At 43.6% G+C, this 27,114-nt stretch overlaps 1 protein-coding gene across 6 annotated transcripts in view; it reads left to right on the top strand.

Moving 5' to 3' along the window:
• Nucleotides 1-27,114, top strand: part of GALNT18 (polypeptide N-acetylgalactosaminyltransferase 18) — a 382,178-nt gene that overhangs the window by 129,430 nt on the left and 225,634 nt on the right. The window contains exon 1 of one of the 6 annotated variants that reach the window (XM_084630743.1): nt 13,394-13,427. The exons of the other annotated variants lie outside the window; for them this stretch is intronic. Coding sequence (XP_084486869.1) covers nt 13,421-13,427 — 7 coding nt within the window. The 5' untranslated portion in view covers nt 13,394-13,420. Of the gene's footprint in view, nt 1-13,393; nt 13,428-27,114 lie in introns of those variants that run through there. 6 annotated transcript variants of the gene reach the window in all.

Genomic DNA, 27,114 nt, shown 5'->3' with positions numbered 1-27,114 from the left:
TTTTCCATTTCAGTTTCTGTATCATTGAATTTTTCACTCGTTTTGTTTCTAAATTTAGTTTTACAGCATAAATACCAGGAACAAGAAACACTTTAAAAAAAGAAAAAGAAAAAAAGCCCTCTTCTACAGAATATTAAAGGCATTATTTATTTAAAATAACCTCAGCTTTCATTCCATACTACCTTATCAATTCCAGTACCAAGTGCTAAATATTAATCAGTTTAGCAGCAGCTGTAGGCTAGAGTAATTCCTACATTTTTTTTATTTAAATGTAAAGACATTTCTGTGTCTTAAACAATTTTAGATTGGTTCCCCTGCCCATTCCTGGTTTTACATAGAAATACTTGAATAGACTGAGACACATAGTGTGCATTGATCATATAACATATATAGATCATGTACAGTACAGGCTTTTTTAAAGCTTCTTTAACAAGTAAGTCCTGTGGTGATCACACATTTTCTTTTTCCACATGCTCAATGGGTATCATTTTACCACTAGAGGACAAGGGGCTGTGAAAAATATTAGAGAAAGATTAAGCTTTTCATTGAAGGAAAAAATATGGTTAGTATTTAACAATTATGAACCACTGAATTTCTAGATCAAGCAAAACATAACTGCTGGCATGTTTAGAGATGAAAATGGGCAGTAAACTGAAGTTACCTTCTGCTGCTGTTTGAACTGTTGAATCAATGTCTAGGTCTCTCTGCTGTAGGAAATCTTGGATCAACATTGTGCTTTCCTTGCTCCCGTGGACATCATTGGAAACACAAATGCAGATGAACTGTATCGAGTTAGCTAGCCGGTATGGTTGAGGAGAGACTAAGACAGGCTTTCCTCATATGTGATACCGAGAGAGAGTGGGACTCTGCTGCTACTGTGGGCATCCCATAAGATGTGGTCCTAGACAAGACATTAAACTGTGGGGTATCGATAGTATTAATTTAGTAGGCATGGGTGGAAATGCTTTGGTATAGCACTAATCCTTTTTTTTTTTTTTTTTTAAATAAATACAGATATTAGAGAACAAGCGTAGGCCCAGTCCTTCAGCCCTGCTTCCCACAAGTGGAGGAAATGGCTTTTTAAAGTCAAGATCACTCTGTGGTAGCATGCTACTCATGAATTTTATGTCAATTGCTGCGGGACACTAAATCATTGTGGGGATAAGCAGGTTATTTCTTTGCAAGGTCATGGGGCTGCTCTCATAAATAGGGACTGTTTGCTGAGTAGTGCTGCAGGATCCAATAGTTACCATGGCTAATACTAACCTTCATAATTGCTGTGCTTCCTCGGTTGGGGCCAGACCATCCTCTCGTGGTAAAACTTGCAAGAGTGGTGTCTGGGGGGAAAATCTCTTCAGAAGATCTCCTCTTAAAGTAGTGAGGGGAAAGGAGGTTTCCCTTTGACCAGAAAGGGGCACTGGGCCCATCTTCACACCTTGCTGATCCCAGAGGATCCATTTCCATTCAGGCTGGCTGCTTCCGCTTTTTCTATTTTCTGGCCACAGTGGACCACAAGGGAGAACTTTGCTGAAAGGATACTATAATCTGTGGGGGATGACATGAGTGGTCCTGGCCCTGTTGTTCCCTTCCCTGAAGGGTGCAGCTTGAGGTCCAGGCAGGGGGAACAGTGCTGTAGAAGAGATGTGAGATCCATGTGAAAGAGACCTCCATGCACAGATCTCAGGGACCATCTGGGTCTGTGAGAGGCCTGACCCGAGTCACACTGAAATCAGTGGGAATCTTGTCATTGATTTTAAATGGGAGGAGAAGCAAGCATAAGGGTTCCCTTATTCCAAGGACTGTACTCAGGCTTCGAGTTCCTTTGAAGTTAATGATAGACTCAATTCACACTCTTATCATGCAAAATCCATGGCTCCCATAATCTTACACAGAAGGGGAGCTGTATGTATCTGAATGTGCATAACAGTCACTAGCTTACGACTGGAAATTTCAAAGGAGCATATTGGAGTTAGGTGCCCGACTCCCATTGAAATTACCAGGGAATTCGGTGCCTAACCCTATTAGACTGTTTTGAAAAGCTTCACCTGTTTCTTTTTGTGTGTTCTGTCATGACATATAGTGACATTTTCTGTGCACCGTTTAGCCAGTATTTATACATAGGAAAAGGAAAATAATTTTATTTTCTTGTTCCCAAGTAAGCTCTGTTGTCTTATCTTTTTGCTGAACTTATCTCCTTGGCCACTATTTCCTTGGAAATCATTTGATAACACGATTTGTTCACTAGTTTATAGCTGGTAATGTTCCTAACAGTAGTTGCTGTGCAGAAACCTAAGCAGATGATAAAATATGAGCCATTTGGCATCACCTTAGTCACTAGTAGTAATAAATGTTAAACTTTTTCTTTTAACTAAGATCAATCAATACAGGGTTCTCTACACGGTGCCCCGACATGCTATGACTACTACTTATTCAGTACTACCTCTTGTATAGGATGTCTAATGGGGTTTGACACAATGTTTTAATAAGCAGTGCTGAGTTTTGAGAGCAGTACCCTGAAAGCTTTGTTAATGTGTGGTGACAAGATGTTCTGGCAGGTTGAACAGGTTTGGTATTCTAATCGAATTAGGCCAGCTCTTCCATATGTGACATCCTCACAATTGTGACAGCTTCACCCAGGGAAGGAGGATGTGCCAATGGCTGGCTGATGCTTGGGTATGCACAAGCATGGTAAAGACGCAGGGCTGGTTTGTGTGGTGCGTCACCTGACAGACGCAACACAGAAGACATAGTCCGAGAGGAGGACAAGCAAAAGCGGCTTTACATTGCCATTGTGCCACCCAGATTCCAGGCTGCTGGGGGGCCAAAATGGGTTCCGGTGTAAGTTAGAGCAGCCCCTGAGGCTTCCTATTGGCTTCAGCCCAAAATCTTCACAGCACTAAGTGCTACAACTATTCCCCCCTCCCATGTCATGCCTATATGCAAGGGCTTGTGAGAGTGGGAACACTTATTACAGCTGACACTACTGCAGGGTTGTGGGAATTCTCCTCTGGCACCCTTCAGCCCCTTTACAGGCACTATGTCTTCAGAATAATGTATAGGACCAGACCAGGGGCTGGAATCTGTCCCCCACTCTGTAGGTTATACCTTGGTGCTTAGGTAGTGTATACAGAACCTTCTTTCTTTCTTCCATTCATGTTCAAAAAGTGATTATTACTATTGCAACCAGAGTTGAGTAGGAAAGGACCCTGTAAAGAACAAGTTTCAGAGTAGCAGCTGTCGCCTTAGAGACTAACCAATTTATTTGAGCATAAGCTTTCGTGAGCTACAGCTCACTTCATCGGATGCATCCGATGTAGCTCACGAAAGCTTATACTCAAATAAATTGGTTAGTCTCTAAGGGTATGTCTACACTACGGAATAAGGTCGAATTTATAGAAGTCGGTTTTTTAGAAATCGGTTTTATATATTCGAGTGTGTGCATCCCCACAGAAAATGCTCTAAGTGCATTAACTTGGCGGAGCGCTTCCACAGTACCGAGGCTAGAGTCGACTTCCGGAGCGTTGCACTGTGGGTAGCTATCCCACAGTTCCCGCAGCCTCCGCTGCCCATTGGAATTCTGGGTTGAGATCCCAATGCCTAATGGGGCTAAAACAGTGTCGCGGGTGGTTCTGGGTACATATTGTCAGGCCCCCGTTCCCTCCCTCCCTCCGTGAAAGCAAGGGCAGACAATCGTTTCGCGCCTTTTTTCCTGAGTTACCTGTGCAGACGCCATACCACGGCAAGCATGGAGCCCGCTCACCCTATGTCTCTTGGGTGCTGGCAGACGTGGTATGGCTTTGCTACACAGTAGCAGCAACCCCTTGCCTTGTGGCAGCAGACGGTACAGTACGACTGGTAGCCGTCATCGTCATGTCTGAGGTGCTCCTGGCCACGTCGGCTGGGAGCGCCTGGGCAGACATGAGGGCAGGGACTAAATTTGGAGTGACTTGACCAGGTCATTCTCTTTAGTCCTGCAGTCAGTCCTATTGAACCGTCTTATGGTGAGCAGGCAGGCGATATGGATTGCTAGCAGTCGTACTGTACCATCTTCTGCCAGGCAGGCAAGAGATGAGGATGGCATGCAGTTCTTCTGCACCGTCTGCTGCCAGCCAAAGATGTAAAAGATAGATGGAGTGGATCAAAACAAGAAATAGACCAGATTTGTTTTGTACTCATTTGCTTCCCCCCTCCCCTGTCTAGGGGACTCATTCCTCTAGGTCACACTGCAGTCACTCACAGAGAAGGTGCAGCGAGGTAAATCTAGCCATGTATCGATCAGAGGCCAGGCTAACCTCCTTGTTCCAATAAGATCAATAACTTAGGTGCACCATTTCTTATTGGAACCCTCCGTGAAGTCCTGCCTGAAATACTCCTTGATGTAAAGACACCCCCTTTGTTGATTTTAGCTCCCTGAAGCCAACCCTGTAAGCCGTGTCGTCAGTCGCCCGTCCCTCCGTCAGAGCAACGGCAGACAATCGTTCCGCGCCTTTTTTCTGTGCGGACGCGATACCAAGGCAAGCATGGAGGCCACTCAGCTCACTTTGGCAATTAGGAGCACATTAAACACCACACGCATTATCCAGCAGTATATGCAGCACCGGAACCTGGCAAAACGATACCGGGCGAGGAGGCGATGTCAGCGCGGTCCCGTGAGTGATCAGGACATGGACACAGATTTCTCTGAAAGCACGGGCCCTGCCAATGCATGCATCATGGTGCTAATGGGGCAGGTTCATGCTGTGGAACACCGATTCTGGGCTCGGGAAACAAGCACAGACTGGTGGGACCGCATAGTGTTGCAGGTCTGGGACGATTCCCAGTGGCTGCGAAACTTTCGCATGCGTAAGGGCACTTTCATGGAACTTTGTGACTTGCTTTCCCTTGCCCTGAGGTGCATGAATACCAAGATGAGAGCAGCCCTCATAGTCGAGAAGCGAGTGGCGATAGCCCTGTGGAAGCTTGCAACGCCAGACAGCTACCGGTCAGTTGGGAATCAATTTGGAGTGGGCAAATCTACTGTGGGGGCTGCTGTGATGCAAGTAGCCCACTCAATCAAAGATCTGCTGATATCAAGGGTAGTGACCCTGGGAAATGTGCAGGTCATAGTGGATGGCTTTGCTGCAATGGGATTCCCTAACTGTGGTGGGGCCATAGACGGAACCCATATCCCTATCTTGGCACCGGAGCACCAAGCCGCCGAGTACATAAACCGCAAGGGGTACTTTTCGATAGTGCTGCAAGCTCTGGTGGATCACAAGGGACGTTTCACCAACATCAACGTGGGATGGTCGGGAAAGGTGCATGATGCTCGCATCTTCAGGAACTCTGGTCTGTTTCAAAAGCTGCAGGAAGGGACTTTATTCCCAGACCAGAAAATAACTGTTGGGGATGTTGAAATGCCTATATGTATCCTTGGGGACCCAGCCTACCCCTTAATGCCATGGCTCATGAAGCCATACACAGGCAGCCTGGACAGTAGTCAGGAGCTGTTCAACTACAGACTGAGCAAGTGCAGAATGGTGGTAGAATGTGCATTTGGACGTTTAAAGGCGCGCTGGCGCAGTTTACTGACTCGCTTAGACCTCAGCGAAACCAATATTCCCACTGTTATTACTGCTTGCTGTGTGCTCCACAATATCTGTGAGAGTAAGGGGGAGACGTTTATGGTGGGGTGGGAGGTTGAGGCAAATCGCCTGGCTGCTGGTTATGCGCAGCCAGACACCAGGGCGGTTAGAAGAGCACAGGAGGGCGCGGTACGCATCAGAGAAGGTTTGAAAACCAGTTTCATGACTGGCAAAGCTATGGTGTGAAAGTTCAGTTTGTTTCTCCTTGATGAAACCCCCCGCCCCTTGGTTCACTCTACTTCCCTGTAAGCTAACCATCCACCCCTCCTCCCTTCAATCACCGCTTGCAGAGGCAATAAAGTCATTGTTGCTTCACATTCATGCATTCTTTATTCATTCATCACACAAATAGGGGTATGACTATCAAGGTAGCCCAGGAGGGGTGATGGAGGAGGGAAGGAAAATGCCACACAGCACTTTAAGCACAGCACTTTAAAAGTTTACAACTTTGAAATTTATTGAATGACAGCCTTCTTTTTTTTGGGCAATCCTCTGTGGTGGAGTGGCTGGTTGGCCGGAGGCCCCCCCACCGCATTCTTGGGCATCTGGGTGTGGAGGCTATGGAACTTGGGGAGGAGGGCGGTTGGTTACACAGGGGCTGTAGTGGCAGTCTGTGCTCCAGCTGCCTTTGCTGCAGCTCAGCCATACACTGGAGCATACTGGTTTGGTCCTCCAGCAGCCTCAGCATTGAATCCTGCCTCCTCTCATCACGCTGCCGCCACATTTGAGTTTCAGCCCCCTCTTCAGCCCGCCATCTCTCCTCCCGGTCATTTTGTGCTTTCCTGCACTCTGACATTATTTGCCTCCACGCATTCGTCTGTGCTCTGTCAGTGTGGGAGGACAGCATGAGCTCGGAGAATATTTTAGCGCGAGTGCGTTTTTTTTTCTTTCTAAGCTTCACTAGCCTCTGGGAAGGAGAAGATCCTGTGATCATTGAAACACATGCAGCTGGTGGAGGAAAAAAAAAGGGACAGCGGTATTTAAAAAGACACCTTTTATAAAACAGTGGTTACACTCTTTCAGGGTAATCCTTGCTGTTAACATTACATACATAGCACACGTGCTTTCGTTACAAGGTCGCATTTTGCTTCCCCCCACCGCGTGGCTACCCCCTCAACCTTCCCCCCTCCCTGTGGCTAACAGCAGGGAACATTTCTGTTTAGCCACAGGCAAACAGCCCAGCAGGAATGGGCTCCTCTGAGTGTCCCCTGAAGAAAAACACTCTATTTCAACCAGGTGACCATGAATGATATCTCACTCTCCTGAGGATAACACAGAGAGATAAAGAACGGATGTTGTTTGAATGCCAGCAAACATACACTGCAATGCTTTCTTGTACAATGATTCCCGAGTACGTGTTACTGGCCTGGAGTGGTAAAGTGTCCTACCATGAAGGACGCAATAAGGCTGCCCTCCCCAGAAACCTTTTGCAAAGACTTTAGGAGTACATCTAGGAGAACCGCGAATGCCAGGGCAAAGTAATCCTTTCACATGCTTGCTTTTAAACCATGTATAGTATTTTAAAAGGTACACTCACCAGAGGTCCCTTCTCCGCCTGCTGAGTCCAGGAGGCAGCCTTGGGTGGGTTCGGGGGGTACTGGCTCCAGGTCCAGGGTGAGAAAAAGTTCCTGGCTGTCGGGAAAACCGGTTTCTCTGCTTGCTTGCTGTGAGCTATCTACAACCTCCTCCTCATCATCATCTTCTTCTTCGTCCCCAAAACCTGCTTCCGTATTGCCTCCATCTCCATTGAAGGAGTCAAACAACACGGCTGGGGTAGTGGTGGCTGAACCCCCTAAAATGGCATGCAGCTCCTCATAGAAGCGGCATGTTTGGGGCTCTGACCCGGAGCGGCCGTTTGCCTCTCTGGTTTTCTGGTAGGCTTGCCTCAGCTCCTTCAGTTTCACACGGCACTGCTTCGGGTCCCTGTTATGGCCTCTGTCCTTCATGCCCTGGGAGATTTTGACAAAGGTTTTGGCATTTCGAAAACTGGAACGGAGTTCTGATAGCACGGATTCCTCTCCCCAAACAGCGATCAGATCCCGTACCTCCCGTTCGGTCCATGCTGGAGCTCTTTTGCGATTCTGGGACTCCATCATGGTCACCTGTGCTGATGAGCTCTGCATGGTCACCTGCAGCTTACCACGCTGGCCAAACAGGAAATGAGATTCAAAAGTTCGCGGTTCTTTTCCTGTCTACCTGGCCAGTGCATCTGAGTTGAGAGTGCTGTCCAGAGCGGTCACAATGGAGCACTCTGGGATAGCTCCCGGAGGCCAATACCGTCGAATTGTGTCCACAGTACCCCAAATTCGAGCCGGCAAGGTCGATTTAAGCGCTAATCCACTTGTCAGGGGTGGAGTAAGGAAATCGATTTTAAGAGCCCTTTAAGTCAAAATAAAGGGCTTCATTGTGTGGACAGGTGCAGGTTTACATCGATTTAACGCTGCTAAATTCGACCTAAAGTCCTAGTGTAGACCAGGGCTTAGGTGCCACTAGTACTCCTTTTCTTTTTGTAAAGAACAAGTTAGAGATCCAAGGAAACAGTTGCTGTATTTTTCCTTGGAAGAAAGGTAACTCTTCTGAAACAGGCGGTTCTCTAGTCTGTGTGCCCACTCTACTCACTTTGTGCCACTCAGGAGTGGAGACTGATATTGAATGCCAAAGCTGGAGTTACCTCCAGCTGGGGAGTCCACAGCAGGGGCACAGCCAGAGCCAGAATAGCTTGTCTCTAAGCCCCTCTGTCTCTGCAGCCCTCAGCACAAAGGTTATGTCATGTCAAGAATTATAACATTCATAAACCAGTCGGAGAACACTTCAATCTCTCTGGTCACGCAATCACAGACATGAAGGTCGCTATCTTAAAACAAAAAAACTTCAAATCCAGACTCCAGCGAGAAACTGCTGAATTGGAATTCATTTGCAAATCGGATACTATTAATTTAGGCTTAAATAGAGACTGGGAGTGGCTAAGTCATTATGCAAGGTAGCCTATTTCCCCTTGTTTTTTCCTACACCCCTCCCCCCCCCGACGTTCTGGTTAAACTTGGAGAGTGGTCAGTTTGGATGAGCTATTGCCAGCAGGAGAGTGAGTTTGTGTGTGTATGGGGGTGGGGGGGGGGTGAGAGAACCTGGATTTGTGCTGCAAATGGCCCACCTTGATTATCATGCACATTGTAGGGAGAGTGGTCACTTTGGATGAGTATTACCAGCAGGATAGTGAGTTTGTGTGTGTGGTTTTTGGAGGGGGTGAGAGAACCTGGATTTGTGCAGGAAATGGCCCACCTTGATTATCATGCACATTGTGTAGAGAGTTGTCACTTTGGATGGGCTATTACGAGCAGGACAGTGAGTTTGTGTGTGGGGGGGTGGAGGGTGAGAAAACCTGGATTTGTGCTGGAAATGGCCCAACTTGATATCACTTTAGATAAGCTATTACCAGCAGGAGAGTGGGGTGGGAGGAGGTATTGTTTCATGGTCTCTGTGTGTATATAAAGTCCGCTGCAGTATCCACGGTATGCATCCGATGAAGTGAGCTGTAAATTCTCTTAGGGTTGATGCTTTTTGAGAACATCAAATCATTTCTCTGGCTTCCAGTGCATTGGGTTATTGAAAGTCGTTTTTTTTTTTTTTTTTTTTTTGAGAGTCAGGAATGCCTGTATAAGTCAGCAAGATATGCAAGCTTTGCAAAGAGAAATTAGCCGCTAGGAGTCAATCTTAAAAATGTTCATATGTATAAAACACTTTTAAAAATTATTTTTTTAAATAAACCCAAAGAAGATGCAAGTATTATGGGTGGGACTTTAAAAAACAACAACCCCAAAGCTGTGAATGGGCTTGAATTAGGCACCCAATCCAATTAAAATTCTCTTAGACTCCTTTGAAACCCCAGCCTGTAACTTTTATGTCATGCTTCGTACAAATAGTATGCCAGCATATTTTACAGAATTAATAATTAAAGTTGCAGAGATAAATATTAGCAGAAAGAAAGAGAAACTAAGAAATATAGGAGAACCAACATGTTTCTCATGGAGATTTGAAATACAATGAAAAATCAAAGAAAATTGAGAAATATAAGAAGGCTAGCCTAGATGGCAAATGTTGCAGAGAAGATTATTGCACAAACAGTGACAATGTAGTGGACAGTGAGGGCCAAAATGAGTGAGGTAAGCTGGAGTAGGTGCACAGAAAGTTTTAAAAACACGGATGGGACTGGAATCTGAAATGAAAGAGGAACCAGCACAATCATACTTCTCAGTACGGGCGAGAAGGCAGGTCCCAGCATTCTGATAGACTTCCAATAACAGATGTATGGAAGAAACATAGGGACCAAAAACCCCCTCACTTACAGTTCTTCAGCTATTTTCATTGCACAAAAATAAAAAATACTATAAAAAAGAAGCTTACAAGAAGTGGAAGGTTGGACATATGACCAGGGAAGAGTATAAAAATATTGCTCGGGCATGTAGGAATGTTATCAGGAGGGCCAAATCACACCTGGAGCTGCAGCTAGCCAGAGATGTCAAGAGTAACAAGAAGGGTTTCTTCAGGTATGTTGGCAACAAGAAGAAAGCCAAGGAATGTGTGGGCCCCTTACTGAATGAGGGAGGCAACCTAGTGACAGAGGATGTGGAAAAAGCTAATGTACTCAATGCTTTTTTTGCCTCTGTTTTCACTAACAAGGTCAGCTCCCAGACTGCTGCGCTGGGCATCACAAAATGCGGAAGAGATGGCCAGCCCTCTGTGGAGATAGAGGTGGTTAGGGACTATTTAGAAAAGCTGGACGTGCACAAGTCCATGGGGCCGGACGAGTTGCATCCGAGAGTGCTGAAGGAATTGGCGGCTGTGATTGCAGAGCCATTGGCCATTATCTTTGAAAACTCGTGGCAAACCGGGGAAGTCCCGGATGACTGGAAAAAGGCTAATGTAGTGCCAATCTTTAAAAAAGGGAAGAAGGAAGATCCTGGGAACTACAGGCCAGTCAGCCTCACCTCAGTCCCTGGAAAAATCATGGAGCAGGTCCTCAAAGAATCAATCCTGATGCACTTGCATGAGAGGAAAGTGATCAGGAACAGCCAGCATGGATTCACCAAGGGAAGGTCATGCCTGACTAATCTAATCGCGTTTTATGATGAGATTACTGGTTCTGTGGATGAAGGGAAAGCAGTGGATGTATTGTTTCTTGACTTTAGCAAAGCTTTTGACACGGTCTCCCATAATATTCTTGTCAGCAAGTTAAGGAAGTATGGGCTGGATGAATGCACGATAAGGTGGGTAGAAAGTTGGCTAGATTGTCGGGCTCAACGGGTAGTGATCAATGGCTCCATGTCTAGTTGGCAGCCGGTATCAAGTGGAGTGCCCCAAGGGTCGGTCCTGGGGCCGGTTTTATTCAATATCTTCATAAATGATCTGGAGGATGGTGTGGATTGCACTCTCAGCAAATTTGCGGATGATACTAAACTGGGAGGAGTGGTAGATACGCTGGAGGGGAGGGATAGGATACAGAAGGACCTAGACCAATTGGAAGATTGGGCCAAAAGGAATCTGATGAGGTTCAATAAGGATAAGTGCAGGGTCCTGCACTTAGGACGGAAGAACCCAATGCACAGCTACAGGCTAGGGACCGAATGGCTAGGCAGCAGTTCTGCGGAAAAGGACCTAGGGGTGACAGTGGACGAGAAGCTGGATATGAGTCAGCAGTGTGCCCTTGTTGCCAAGAAGGCCAATGGCATTTTGGGATGTATAAGTAGGGGCATAGCGAGCAGATCGAGGGACGTGATCGTTCCCCTCTATTCGACATTGGTGAGGCCTCATCTGGAGTACTGTGTCCAGTTTTGGGCCCCACACTTCAAGAAGGATGTGGATAAATTGGAGAGAGTCCAGCGAAGGGCAACAAAAATGATTAGGGGACTGGAACACATGAGTTATGAGGAGAGGCTGAGGGAGCTGGGATTGTTTAGCCTGCAGAAGAGAAGAATGAGGGGGGATTTGATAGCTGCTTTCAACTACCTGAAAGGGGGTTCCAAAGAGGATGGCTCTAGACTGTTCTCAATGGTAGCAGATGACAGAACGAGGAGTAATGGTCTCAAGTTGCAGTGGGGGAGGTTTAGATTGGATAGTAGGAAAAACTTTTTCACTAAGAGGGTGGTGAAACACTGGAATGCGTTACCTAGGGAGGTGGTAGAATCTCCTTCCTTAGAGGTTTTTAAGGTCAGGCTTGACAAAGCCCTGGCTGGGATGATTTAACTGGGAATTGGTCTTGCTTTGAGCAGGGGGTTGGACTAGATGACCTTCTGGGGTCCCTTCCAACCCTGATATTCTATGATTCTATGATATTGCATAAGAAATTCTAATTAATAAGTTGACATGTCAGCACCATCACCAGGCTTTTTAGTGTCTGAGCCCATAGTTTCACAAGTTGCTTTATGGGCTCTTAAAAAGAAACACATTACACCATCAAACTCGTAGAAAACATATTTCATTCCTTTTATAGATCACTCTTAGTTTTGCAAGATACAGAATAGAAGTTTCTGCTCAGTAACTTCTCAGAGCATCTCAGGTTTCCTTTTATATTCTAAGTTAGTCTGTGTAAATCTAGGGAAAAAAAGATTTGCTGACCTTGCAAATAAATATCCTGCTTTTCCCCAGTGATCTAGTGTCTCTTAGCAATTGATGTAGAAAATCATAAGTAGTATGCCAGCAGAGAGTGATCTTGACTTAAAAGCTGTTTCCTCTGATTGGTTTTATTAGCTAGATTGTCGGATAAGGAATGAGTTTAATAATCCCGTTGACTATTAGGAATGCAAAATACTTTCTTAAATTGAACAGAGTACTAAATCATAACCTGAAGTCTTAGTCGATAATTTTCCATTATTTTCTCTTGAAGTCTTTCCCTTTATGAAGAGTATTATGTGATATTTAATGTTTAGACAGAGAGTGAAGACTTCAGTTTTTAAAGTTTCATTCAAAGAAAAGCCCCACCCACATACAGTACATTAATATGTATTTAGTTTATATCTGCATCAGAAAGGCATTTTCCTTCAGACAAGCTCCATAAATAGCTCCAGTTGTTTCTATCCTTTGTTACTGAGGATTGTGGTTTTCTGTTTTTTTTTTTTTAATCTAGTATCAAAACTTTCATTAAAGACACAAAGGGATGGCCTAAAGCCTTACAATCCAGTTAAAAAAAAAATCTAAGTTTCCTGAAACCATGTATTCAAATGCCAACACGAGTAAAATTAGCCCTGTGTTCTTCTGAAACACTGCAAATGAATATGTATGGGAACTCCTCACTTAACGTTGTAGTTATGTTCCTGAAAAATGCGACTTTAAGCGAAACGATGTTAAGCGAATCCAATTTCCCCATAAGACTTAGTGTAAATGAGGGGGTTACGTTCCAGGGAAATTTTTTTTACCAGACAAAAGACATATATATGTATATACACACACAGTAAAAGTTTTATACAAACAATTTAATACTGGTACACAGTGATGATGACTGTGAAGCTTGGTTGAGGTGGAGGAGTCAGAGGGTGGGATAGTTCCCAGGGAATGCCTTACTGCTAAACTATGCACTAGCAAGTGGCTGAGCCCTCAAGGGTTAACTCTCTCACTCTACAAGGCAGCAGGAAAGGAGGGAGGGCAGACAGAGAGTCACACCCTGTGTGTGTTTGAGAGAGAGAGAGATGCGCATTTCCCCTTTAAGTATGGAGAGTGGGGTCAGAAGTACACTGCCTTGTTAATTAGATCAGCAAGCTGAAACCAGATCGCAGCTCCCTCCCTCTGTGTGTCCCCCCTGCTCTATGGAAGGTAGGGTAAAAGGGGTTTAGGAGCAGAGGGGAGGGGGGACACCCTGACATTAGCCCCCCTCTTCTTCCCCTCGCCCCGACACAGCAAGCAGGAGTCTCGGGGAGCAGCTCAAAGACAGAGGGCAGGAGCAGCACATGGTAGTGGGGGGAGGGACAGCTGAACTGACGCAAGCTGCACAGGGAAGTTAAGGGAGCGGGGAGCTGCTGGGGGGCTGCCCGTCCACCCTGGTTCCAACCACCCACCAGCTAGCTGCAACAGGCTGCTCTTCCTGCAAGCAGTGGACAAACCAGGCGGCTGCCAAACGAGGGTTAGAAGGGAGCATTGCACAACCTTAAACGAGCATGTTCCCTAATTGATCAGCAACGTAACAACGAAACAGTGTTAACTGGGACGACTTTAAGTGAGGAGTTCCAGTATTCAATTCAGCGTACGTCTATACTGCAGTCTGAGGTGTGGTTGCAGCTCATGTACACAAACCTGTGCTAGCTTTACCAGAAATCGCATGGCAAAAACTAGCAGTGAAGATGCCGCGGTGCCAGTTTCAATGTGGACTAGCAACATGAGTAGGTATCTAGAGTCCCAGGTGTTCTTGTACAGTCCACTTGGAAGCCTCTACACTGCTATTTTTTTTTTTTTTGCCATACTGGTGTGGGTACGTTTACCAGAATTTCAGTCACAGCTTGGATTGCAGTGTAGACTCCTTGCAGGTTTCATAAGACTGGAGTTTTGCCCCAGTCTTTCTAAAAATATCTCTTTTCAGAAGCAGTTTGAGCTCCTTAGGATGAATGATGCTATTTAAATGTAATATGTTGATTAAAGGAATAGTACTAAAAAGATCTCAAAAAAACCAAAGACAGGATATAAAATCAGGACAGAAAACATTTCAGTAAATTTCTTTGCTCGTTTTATGTTGTTTGTTTGGGATCTGTGCTGGCTAGCACAAGAGAACATGCTGTACTTTCCTAGGCTCTGTAGATAATAATGCATTTTAGATTTGACACCACTGCATAACCTGTCACTTAATGTAATGCATTGATAGAGTGAGATCATAGAATCCCATCTAGCGGCTCTAATCACTTTTGACTGTATCTGGCTTGGCTCAGCTGAAAACTATTCTCTCTAGACCCTATGGTTGTACTTCAACCTCAGTGAAGTTTTGGACTGAAGGAAAATATATATCACCAAGTCATGAAATGGCAGCCATACAGTCATTTATAACAATATGTAGAATGTGGCACAGAGCAATTTGGCAGCCATGTTTATATATGATAACTGTACAGTAGGTTTAGTTGTACTTTTGTGAAGTTACTTCCTTTATAAAAGAAAACTATTCTGTATTACTTCAGTACCTGGTCCAAAGAATACACCACAGTCAAGGTCAGGTTTCCTTTCAAGGCAAATAGTGAGTATAAAGTAAGACAGTCCCTTCTGTATACTGCAACTTTTAAATTGTGAAAAGCCTGAATTGGAGTATTAAGGGAAGATTTGTCTTTGAGTGATACACCAAAACTGGAGGTTAAACGTCAAATCTACAACTTTTTCTCTTATGTGAGAGTGGAAGGTCAGTGACAGAGTAACATGAGAATATCAGTTTTATCAGACGTGGAATCAGTAGACCTCTGTATACATGCTTTCCATGTCTGAGGGAGATTCTCCATGTGTTTGGGAGTTTGTGTTTTGATTTAGGTGTTGATAGTGGGAAGAATACTGTTCTACTTTAATAATTCTGATGTGGCCAAATATTGGCCTCCCGTCACCTTGGCAGAAATGATGAGTTTACCTTGTTATCGCTGTTTGACTACATCCTACAGAATCAGCAGTTGTCCAGGACTGTCATGGCTGACAGTTCAGAGGCTCCTGGAGTAATTTACACTGTGCAGGAGAGTTCAAGAAATATTACTACTTTATTCAACATCTGAGAGGGAAAACAGATGAAAACTGAGACTGTGTCAGGAAACTCTGACTCACAGGCAGATGATACCCAGAAGCTGCGGAACCTCCATAGCATGCATATCTTTACAGCCAACTAGATGTCCTTGTGTTCTTTATTTTGGATAGTGACTACACTGAGTTAACTATGAAAAGCACTATGAGAATCTACAAGTGCCAGGCATATTTAGAGCAGTGTCTGAAATGTAAATAAGAATATTAATATTAGCTCCAGATACCTAATTCCCTCTCAAGGGAATACTAATTAATATTCAAATAATCTCAATATTTGAAAAGATTAAAAGGAAAAGTATTTGTTTGGTTTTAAATAATGCTCTTAGATTTTAACATTAATTATTACCTAAAGTAGCACAAAATCCTATTTAGGACAGTTGGAAACAGATATCTGAACACGCAGAATGCTGAGAGATGTAGTATTCGTTTTCCATCCTGCTGTTTTAATGAGATTAATTGCATGTTTCCACTCAGCACCTAGAAGTAAATGGCTGATGGAAGGTTGGAAGAATAGTGTTGTAGAAAATGGATGCTAACAGGCCTCTGAAATATGATGATTACCAGCTATTTGAGATTCAGTGGCTGTAATATGATAATGAGCTATTATATTATGCAGGGAGAAATCATTGAAAGAGAAGTGACATGAAATAGAATTATATGAAAAATAAGACAAGATCTCATTTTGTTATTCTCCTGCCTCTTTCTTATGACAAATATTAAATAGGAAAGTTGAAATTTCCATTTATAAATGGAAATTCTCTGAGGAAGCCAACGTCAATCTAAAGTGATTAGTTTTATTTGTCAGGAAAGACTAGAAGACGAACAGCTGATCATATTAGCTAGACCTTGGCCATCAAGCTCAGCATCAGTAGGACAGTGCTTTGGATTAGTCAGTCAGAGTTGAAACATGACTTTTTTTCTGAAACACTGTTTGTATCATAGTTCACATCAGTATTGTTTTCTGTTGGTGCATCACAGCACCACTTAAGATATACTATATCTCATTGTGAATCTCATCCTAGTCACATACTCTGCATACGATTGCCTATGTAATTTCTTTTGTTTCTTACACCACATTACTCCAGTGCATGGGAGTGTGTCATGATCTGGCTGTAAACAAACCGACTTTTTGATCTGTGCTGTGTCTTCAGTTCCACTCATGTAAAGCTTTAGACAGTGGGATTTTCAGAAGTGCCAATGTGACTTCAGAACACAGATTCCATTGAAATTCACGTAATTAATCCTAAATCACTTTGCTTTTGAAAAATCCCACCCATCATCCATAACTTCCAAGTCCTTTATGAAGGTGGATGTGCACTATATGAACCTCTTGTTACAGATGGCAAAAATAAGTCAGTAGGTACCCAATTCATGAATGCGCCACATCTCTTTTACACTGGCATAGTATAAAGCACCACAAGAGGAAAAATCCCCAGCACAGGGGAGGGGCAAAGACAGTGTAAGTGTTACCTTGGTCCCTACAGGTCTCGTGCTGAACTTTGTACTGGTGCATGATTTAACAGAACCTAGAGACTTGTCCATTGCTTATTACACCAGGCGAGGGAAGCAGAGGAGGGAGAAATTGCAATGTATCTGCATGTGTTCCAGCAAAACAACTGGCATATTTGGCTTTCCAGCCTTGATGACGTCTCTTTAAGAGAAATAGAGTTACAGACAGTTGTTAGACATTGTAGAGGCACAGATGGTTTCCGTATCTCTGAACAAGAAAACAACAAAAGTGGGGGGGAAGAAACCTACATGGCTAACTAGAAAAGTAAATTCATTAGGGGTAAAAGAGCATCCTTTTAAAATGTGAAAATCCTTGCATGAAACAACATGACTGGATTGGAACACTAATGTGCAAATCAATAATTAAGGGGTTCATTCTCCACTCCCTTGCACTTGGGGTACTCAGGCAGGCCCACCTTTGCAAAATAAGACTGAGATATGACTGTTCTGGTCTGGTAGCCTTTTACACCTACTCTGCCCAAGCTTAAATGGCTACACAAGGTGCGGTGAGGTGGAAAAATAGACCCAAACATGTTATTTCCACTCTTTTGTGCAAGTAGGCATACAGTAATTCTATTTGAGGATTAAAATATCCCTGGGAACCCATGCTCTAATGATGTTTGGAAATCTGTTTAATCTCTGTATAAACAAAATAAATACAAAACTACTCATTAGTTAAGTGATGGAAAACAAAGAGTTGCAGTAAACATCTGCTCCTCAGGATATTGAGTAGTTAGAAGTGGGGTGTCCCTGGTTCAGTATTAGAACCAATATTTCTAAATATTTACTATTGACTTTGAGGTGGAAGGGGACAGCAAATTAGTGAAGATAGTTGGTGACGCTAAATGATTGTGCCCAAAGAAAGGAATTTGTGAGAAATGTATATATTGAATTAAAGATAGGATTTTTATTGGTTTTAGGGGAATTACTATGGTGCTTGTCACCATAGTATGTGAGCAGCTCAGAGACCTCATTTTAATACCCTTGGGAAGTCGGAAGTATGGTTAGCCTCATGTGACAGATGGCAAATGAAGGGACATGAAGAGAGAAGTCTGGATTTTCAGTGGTTCTGAGTGGTGCAAAACTGCCATAAATGAGAATTGAGGATTACACTATGTCCTAAGTGGGCATAAAGTTCCTCCCCTCCTGCTTCTCTCTCCCCTGCTGTAAATGACTGTCAGGGACAGAAGGGGCTATTCTCACCCGTATATTGGTCTCTAGAGCCATTATGAGGCAGCACAAGTCACAGGTGCTCTTAGGATTCTCTGACTTGTGGCTGAAGCCGGTTTGGCCCATGGAAAAACTCTCAGATTCCTAGTGAGTGTAAAGATGACTTAAATCAACCTTTGCTTCCTTCCCCTCAGCTGTGCTGAGCAATGCTGCAGTGCAGAGGGGCTGATTAGAAGCTGAACGTAGCCCTGTGTGTCTAAAGCTGGGCACCTAAACATTAAGATCAGATTTTCAAAAATGACTTAAGTGACTTACCCAAATTTACATGGCACAGCCAGGGTTTAACCCTGTTCTCCTGCCTTGCAGCCCTGAATCATAGGGCCATCCTGCCCCAAAACTTGCTCATTAGACAACACTTCAGTTACCGTCTTTCTTAAATAGAAGTAAATTGGGAGGTGCAAGTGCCTGTAAGGATAGTATAACAAAATGGGAGCTCTGGGCATTTAGAAATCTGGACAAAGTGAAAAGTACCATTCCACATGCCATTTAAAATTAGACTGTGCAGACTGCAAGGGGAATATATGGTAGTGATTGGCTTGCATTGGCAGCAGAGATTGTGGCTGAATAGATGGAAATCGTATGTTTGTGATTCTGTAACCTAAAGCCCTTGGTGGATTGGACAGCCCTATGGCAGATGAACTTGCTTCTCATGCAGCAGCAGTTAAGAACAAATAGAGACGCTCAGGAGAGGACAGAAAGCAATACTGTGCCTCACGCTACTCTTTGGGGGGAATAATGTGCACAGAGGAGTGGAAACTGTGTGAGGTTGCACTCAAATGCCCTGAGCTGCGGGTCTGGCAAAACGCTGCTTGGTGTATGGAGGAGGCTGGAAGGAAAAGACGCCTGTAGCCCATTAGTTTATTTCCCTACCCTGCCATACTAGACCTATGTATTTTTAAATTAATGCTGCTGCCAGATGGACAATCATAATGAGGAGTGAGGCGACAAGTGTTCTATAAACTGAGCCTTAGCAGGCCTGTTTTGTTTCTGAAATCTGAAGATGACGAAGATAGAACCCTCTTTGAGTCGTTATTTCTGTCTAAGCATCACCCAGGTCTTAATAGTACCTGACAAGCAGGGCAGAGTTTTACAAACTAAGGCACTTTGCTAGGCCCTCTGCTGTTGTGTGCTTTTAGTCCACCCCATGGGATTGCGGGCCCTGTGGTGCACTGGGGCTAAGGCAGGCTCCCTGCCTGCCCTGGCCCTGTGCTGTTCCCAGAAGCGGCTGGCACCATGTCCCTGTTGGCTCCGTGCATGGTCCTTGCTTTCAGGCACTGCCCCCTACAGCTCCCATTGGCCAGGAACAGGGAACCACGGCCAATGGGAGCTTTGGGACTGGTACCTGCAGGTGAGGGCAGTGCGCGGTGGAGCTGCCTGCTCCACCTCACCCCCAGGAGCCACTGCCGGACATGTTGGCCAATTCTGGGAGCAGCGCAGGGCAAGGGCAGGCAGGAAGCCTGCCTTAGCCCTGCTGTGCACCACTGCCACCCCGGAGCCACTTGACATAAGTGGTGCCAGGCTGGAGCCTGCACCCCAAACCACTCCTGCACCTCGCACCCCAACCCTCTGCCCTGAGTCCTCTGCCGCACCCCTCCTGCACCCCAACCCCTTGCCCTGAGCCCCTTCCTGCACCCCACATCGCTCCTGCCCCAGCCGTACATTCATGGCCCTGCATACAATTTCCCCACCCAGATGTGGCCCTTGGGCCAAAAAGTTTGCCCACCACTATGCTAAGGGGATGAAAAGAAAAGAAATAGATCTTTGGAATGACTCCAGAATTGCAGGAGGGAAGAAAGTAGAACCAACATGGCATTGTGATCCCACGGATCCTGTAAAGAGAAGTGCATAAACACTGTACAGTCAATTCCAAATACAACCACTCTACAATTCTGGTTACTGCAACACGCTGTTCTTTGCCCCTGTGGGGAGGAGTATTGGATGGAGAAATGTAGCATGTGAGCAGAGAACCATCAGTTACTGACAGATGCTACTGGCCAGAACAACAGGCCCTCGGTTAACAGTACAGAGCAACAGGAGCTCGAAAATTCAGTGAGAGGGGAGGGGGATTGACGACAAGATCGCATGTGGAGTTTTGGCTCTGCTCAGTTGGAATATCATACAGCCTGCCCCTGCCTGCTCAGCAGGCCTACAAATCCGTCTTCCTGAGGGCATATAAGGAAATGCAGTGTTGGGTTTCCCTGGGAGGTTTCTTTGCCTGAGGCTTTTTCTAGAGAAGATAATTAGGATCAGAGTAATCCGCTTTAGCTCAGCCACCAAGGAAACTGCCACCCACTTTCAGCTGGTTGCCATTTACCTCATAATTACTCCTTCACAAAGCCTACAACTGATATTAAAAAAAAAAAAATCCCACCCACTCCAGTGAGAAACACTGGTGGATCGAAATACCCTAGATTCCATTTTCAAGTAGAAAATTAACCCTCTAGCATCCCCATGAGCTGGGATTTGTTTCTGAAGCCCAAATTATTTTGTTATTTATTCAGAGTTGTATTTAAGCCTGGAAGTAATAAAATATAAAGACCAGCTTTTGCCCCAGAAGAGCATAACTAATTGGAAACATAAATTGTTGGAGTCCCCACTCAGCTCTAAGCAAAAGCCATACACTTACAATCAAAAGGTCTCTGTTTTATTAACAAAAAGGTCATTCCAAAATAACACTACATGAACCCTAAAATTTCTCCTCAGGCTTAGTTGCTTCTAGAATTGCTTCTAAATACCTTCTCTCAGATCGTCTCCTTTCTAAACTGTAACTTCCTCTATGAGATGTCCTCCTTCTCTGTTTCAAATAGAGTTATATTAGCTGTTCCTAGTACCCAGTGATTCAGCAGTAATTAAATTGCAGCTCCTAACAGACTTCCAACACCTGCTGACAAGGTGGAGCAAATGAAGAACCCTGCAACCTTGTTACAACATTCAGCCAGCTAGCAAACTTCAGGGAAGGTAAGGCTAGGATCCACAGAATACAGTTTTCATACATTCTTTCTTTTTTTCTTTTTGTTGTGGTTATTGTTAAAGCCATTGTGTAAATTCAAAATGAAACAGTATTCAAATTCTTCTTTTTATATTTTATCAGCATGTTAACCCTAGCTCTCTTTTGCAATCAGTAGTGCCATGACTGTGCTGGTTAAAAGAAAATTGCTTTTTATTGTTATAAGTATTCCATAAAACTAACAAATGTCTGTTTTTGGCAGACTGTTAAAAATTCTCAGTCATTAGAATGATATTTAGTAGCACTGCTCCATAATTCTGTTTCTGTTTAGAATAGCCAGGATCATGGTATTTGAGATACCAACTCTTCACACCAGTGCATTTAATACATGTGATAGGGCTTGGGACTGATTCTGTTCTCACTGCTGACTTTTTTTTTTTATTCCAGTATAATTCTACTGAAGTCAAGAGAGAGTGAAATAAAAGTAGCATAAGTGACAGGTGCATCAGGCTATTTGTATTCTTGACAGTACCTTCTAAACTAGATAAGTCAAATTCTGCTCCTGATCATACTACAGTAGTATAATTGAAAGCAGCTTTTGTCCTTACAATAGCTCAGTTAAATATTCTGTGCCATGTCCTCAACTGGTATGAATGAACTCCCCCAATTTACACTTGCTGAGGATCTGGCTCAGGGTGACTTGTTGCTGTATATTTTTATCCATGTAATCATTTTTATCTATCTAATCATAGAATTTTTTTAATTACCAGTTTTTAAATTCACGACTACCTAGATGCAGCACATTGAGAAGGATTAGTCAGAGAGCTAGGGGGTAATGGTCGTGGTCTCAGAGGTTTAGAAGTGCCTTACAGAAAGAGGTAGAACTAGGCTACTTTGTGCTATTACATTTTGCTGGAAAAATACGAAAGAAGAGTAGAAATATAGTTACATTTATCATAATGCCCAAAAGACATTCCTGTAACAACCACATGAATGCTAAAGTCCATTCAGTGCCAGGTGCTTTCTATTTTTCTGTTAAACATCCTGGCAAAGTTGATTAATTTGAGTTGCACTTAAATTAATGGAGGTAGCCTTCCACAGTATTATCAAGCTGTGATTTTTGTCAGCTTTCACAAATGAAAGAGGATTGGACCAGCCCTGTGGCTGGTAGATCTCTAAGGAAAAGTGGTACTCTTTCTCAGTGTCCCAGCATCCCAGGCTGCTGGAGGTGATGTTTTTTCATAGGACATAAAATCAAGTCTTGATTACTTGTCTTTAAACATCCCATGTCAATGTGAATAATTACGTTCTGCGTACCTTCATCATTGTATTCTGCTGTGTACTGCATTATTCTTTTTCACTTCTTGTCTGTAGTGTGATGGTGTGCGCTCTTAAAAACCGTAGATGTGCCATTTAATCGTGGATGAAATGAGCCTTATATATAGTTTTTATATCTGTTTGTAAATTCCTTTGGGATGAATGGTGCAAATTATTTAAAAAAAATAATCAAGAATGGGAAGAGTGGGAAACTACCTGTTACGCATGTATTGGTGATGGTTCTGTTTGCATCAATCTATTATATGCTGCTTTTGCTTTACACAAGTCCCAGTATTAGTATTTGCTTTACACAAGTCCCCACAGATGAGGGAAAGAACAGAGCTGAACCTTTGGGCAGATTATTATAAATTTGTGTTTCAAGTTAGAGGCAAAATAATAGATGTTTTTACTACTTTTGTCTGTGGCCTGGTGTACAACTTTCTGTTTTTTTCAGTGAAAACTGCTCTTAGCAGTGAAATCATAGCACATTCTTTGGGGAATCTATAATCCTGCAATGAGTGAGAAATGCAGGTAAACTTGTATTCCCATTCAAACTGTCCATTGTATCTTGTGTAATAAATTGACCTTCCCCTCATTTTTTTTTGGTTTCTTTTCCTTCCTTGGCAGCAGTTTTAATTTTTCTTGGCTTCTTCCTTGTCCTTTCTCTTGCTTTTTCTTCAGTTCAAAACAAAATCTCTAATGATAAATTTGACTTCTGCCCTAATCTAGCTGTGTACTTTAATAATTTTTTTGATGCGATTACGCCATTCGGCGGCTGTTGGTTTTTTAAAGCCTTTGCATGTCTTTAATTTTTTAGTACCATTGATAACAGCATTTGCATGTCTTTCATATTGCAGCAGCACCTAACCATGGGGTTTCTAATTCAATATGTGCTAGAGTTACAAATCTCTTTTCAAAGATAATGATCTTGTCATTGTTACTCCCACCATGATATACTGAACTTTTACATCTTCAAACTGCTTTACAAACATGAAATAATTGATCCTCACAACACCCATGTGAAGTTTTATTACCTCCATTTTCAAAAGTGACCACTGATTATGAGTAAGGCTACAAGTATGTCACGGAAGTCATGGATTCCATGACTTTCAGCAACCTTCATGACTTTGGGGGCCCTGCAGCAGTCCAGCTGCCACGGCAGCAGGTAGCCCCTCGCAGCTCCCAGGTGCCGCGGGTGGCAACTCCCACTACCCTCCCACAACTCCCTAGCCCTGCAGGGTGGTGGGGGACACCCCCCACCACAATTCCTAGCTGCTGCTGCTGGTGGCTGGAAACCCCTCCCCGCAGTTCCCAGCCCTGCTGGGTAGCATGGGGTCACACCTAGCCCCATGGTCAGGGGCGGGGGACCACAGCTCCCTGCCGCTGCATGCAGTGGGGCAGGGTGCTGGATCTTCCTCCCTCCCCATTTTGTCACAATGTTTTTAGTAAAAGTCAGGGACAGGTTCCAGCTTCCATGAATTTTTGTTTATTGCCTGTGACCTGTTCATGACTTTTTACTAAAAGGATCCATGACAAAATTGTAGCCTTACTTATGAGTATTAAGGTGTCACCAGCTGGTCACTCAAAAACTTACAGCCAAATTTTGGTTTGCAGGGCATTATCTTTTCCATCATGGGACCATAGGGTAAGAAGGGACCACAAGGGTCATCTAGTCTAACGTCCTGCCAGGAGGCAGGATTTGTTGTGCCTAAACCATCCAAGACAGATAGCTATCCATCGTCTTCTTGAAAACCTCCAGCGAAGGAGCTTCCACAATCTCCCTAGGCAGTCTGCTCCATTGTTCTACTGTTCTTACAGTTAGGAAGGTTTTCCTGAGGCTTAATCTAAATCGGCCATGCTGTAGCTTGAACCCATTGCCCCTTGTCCTGCCCTCTGTGGCAAGAATAATTTTCCTCCATCTTTTTTATGGCAGCCTTTCAAGTATTTTAAGACAGCTATCATGTCTTCCCCCCTCCCCCAATCGCCTCTTTTCCCAACTAAGCAAACCCAGATCCTTCAGCCTTTGCTCATATGGTTTGCATTCCATTCCATTGAACATCTTTGTCACTTGCCTCTTGATCCTTTCCAGTTTCTCTACATCCTTTCTATACGTTGGTGAAAAAAATTAGACACAGTACTCCACTTGTGGCCTAACCAGGTACTATCACCTCCCATGACTTGCATGCTATGCCTCTGTAAATGCAACTGAAAATTCCATTTGTTTATTTTTGCAACAGCATCACATTGTTGTCTCATGTTGAGGTTGTGACCCACCACAACTCCCAGATCCTTCTCAGCATTGCTGCTGCCAAGCCAATTATCCCTCATTCTGTATTTGTGCATTTGCTTTTTCTTTCTGAAGTGTAGCACCCTAAATTTGTCTTTGTTGAATTTCATTTTGTTGTCTATAGCCCGGTTCTCCTAAGTTCTTATTAGGACTGTGAGTGCCTACTCAGGACAGACTGTCAAAAGCAAGGCACACACCCCAAGCTGGTGGTATGTTCTATAACTTAATTCGATTTCACCAATACAGTAACAAATGCGAACTCCTAAAGTACTGAAGTAATCTCATAATGGAGTCACGGTCCCCTTAGACTGGAGTGTCTATTTTGCCACCCAGGCAAACTGGACTATGTGATAGATGGTCAATTACATAAAAAAATCGCAATAGATTCAGGTTACTCCCAGTTCCAAGAGACCAGTCACTCACCCAGGTCAATTTGCATCCTAGATCTCACACCAAAGACAGTGCTGGGTAGACAGTTCTATAGTAAATGATCTGAAGGGTTATTGGCTAAGAAAAAAAGAATGAGAGGTATTGAGAGCTTAAAGCGGGTAAAAAAAATATGTACAGATGAGTCGTCTATAATTCCAAATGGTAGCAGAGGTGTAGTAATCTGCCAGTTTCCCCAAAGCCTCTCAGGGTTAGCTATACTAACTCTGGGGATCTCTGTCTTCTCGTTTTGTTGTTCTGCCCTGTTAGAATCCAAACAGTCCAGAGATGAGGAATTTTTTCTTGTGTCTGTTCTTATAGCTTCTTCTCACAGAAAACAAGTTGACAGGGTCACTCTCTTTCTTGGATGGAGAGAGAGGAATGCATTTAGAGTCTTTGATCTCTGATCACCACACACAATGACCATTGGCTTTGAAATGTGCAAAAATTAGCACTTTCCTGTTAAAAGTTCATTGGCATTACACAAGGCTTCTATCTTGTTTGAAGGGTTATTTAGTTACAGGGGTAAATGTAATATAAATGTTTGTTACATTATAACAGGGTACGGACAAATGAAAATGCAAGATCCTGATAGCTTTAATAAAGTTTAAACACCAGATACATTTAACAATCATTTTTGATCTATACTAATACACAGGTGAATTTGCCTCGCTTCCAGTTATACATTTCTCGGTGTTCAGTGAGGCCTGGGTCTTTGGCATGAGCAGGCACCTGGTCTGTCGATGTCACGCCCTACTTTCTATCTTTATCAGTTAAGCGCCAGTCGTTGATAGCTTAATTTCCCCCTCTCTTTACCCCTGAAACTCCCACTGAAGTCAATAGGGGATGGCTGTGCATTGCTAAGGACAGAATAGGGTGAGTTCCTATTTGTTGACTGGGAATCAGCTATAGCTTGTGCAGATTTCCACTGATGTTTTGTCTTCTTCACAGTCCAAGTTCATGTTTTGTTTTATACTAAATATTGTCAGGCTATAAAACTAAAAGCCTTTCTGACATTTCTTTTTCCTTTTGTTATTTTCAAAACTAGTTCATTGTTATCTTTGCCGGTCTCATTTCTAATTCTTTTGTGCTATTAACATTAAGCATAGATCTTGTATGACCCAATTCCCTTCTCAGCTTGGGGCCGGGAGGGGAAGGAAGGAAGCATTCTTTCAGTGTATCGTTGTGTTTTTCGTAGCAGAAGAGATGAGTTTTGTTATGCTTGCGTCTCAATTTTTATTATACAATAGTTTTCATCTCCTTAAATTATGCTTTGCTCTCAGCTGTAGTATTTGGGTATGTTCAGTGTTTTAAATATGGTATCAGCAGGACTCAAATTGGGATGGAATATGGCTGTATAGAAAACCAGGGCCTCTCCTAAGCTTTCTTAATGTCCTCCAGAATCTCAGATTTAATTTTTTTTAAAGTACGTTTCCAGCTATAGTGGTTATGAAAAAAAACTTGAAACCGTGAACCAAGTTCATGCAGTTGTACATAAGAAGGGCCATGCATACTGGGTTAGACCAATGGTCTCTCTTGCCCAGTATCCTGTTTTCTGACAATTGCCAATGCTGTCAGATGCTTCAGAAGGAATGAACAGAACAGGACAATTATTGAGCGATTCACCACTGTCGGCCCCTCCCAGCTTCTTGTAATTACAGTCTTAGGACAGCCAGAGCATGTGTGCCTGAGTTTGCAGATAGTCTGAGAGGTACAAGTTGCCTCATCCATCTTCTGAGCTGTCAGTATTGATATTTGAATGTCAGCATTATGATCTGTTTCAGGGCTCATCAAAATCTGGAAGAATGGAAGGAAAAGTTCCGTGAGTGTTCATTTTTAGCAATGTGAGTGGGTGGGCTTGGGAGATCCCATTACTTGTCTTTCCACCTTAATCAAGAAGGAATCACAAGTGTCAAGGAACATACAAGCCTCACTAAGGAGCCCACAAGTTTGTTTGAATCCTGCTGAAGGGGAACTAATCCTGAGAACCTAAAAAGCATGCATGTTCATGTTCTGCATAATTTACT

Source organism: Lepidochelys olivacea, assembly GCF_965140295.1.
Source record: "Lepidochelys olivacea isolate rLepOli2 genome assembly, chromosome: 6".
In the NCBI taxonomy this organism is placed as follows: domain Eukaryota; kingdom Metazoa; phylum Chordata; order Testudines; family Cheloniidae; genus Lepidochelys; species Lepidochelys olivacea.
The sequence above is the reverse complement of the archived record's forward strand: the minus strand, read 5'-3'. Positions and strand labels throughout refer to the sequence as shown.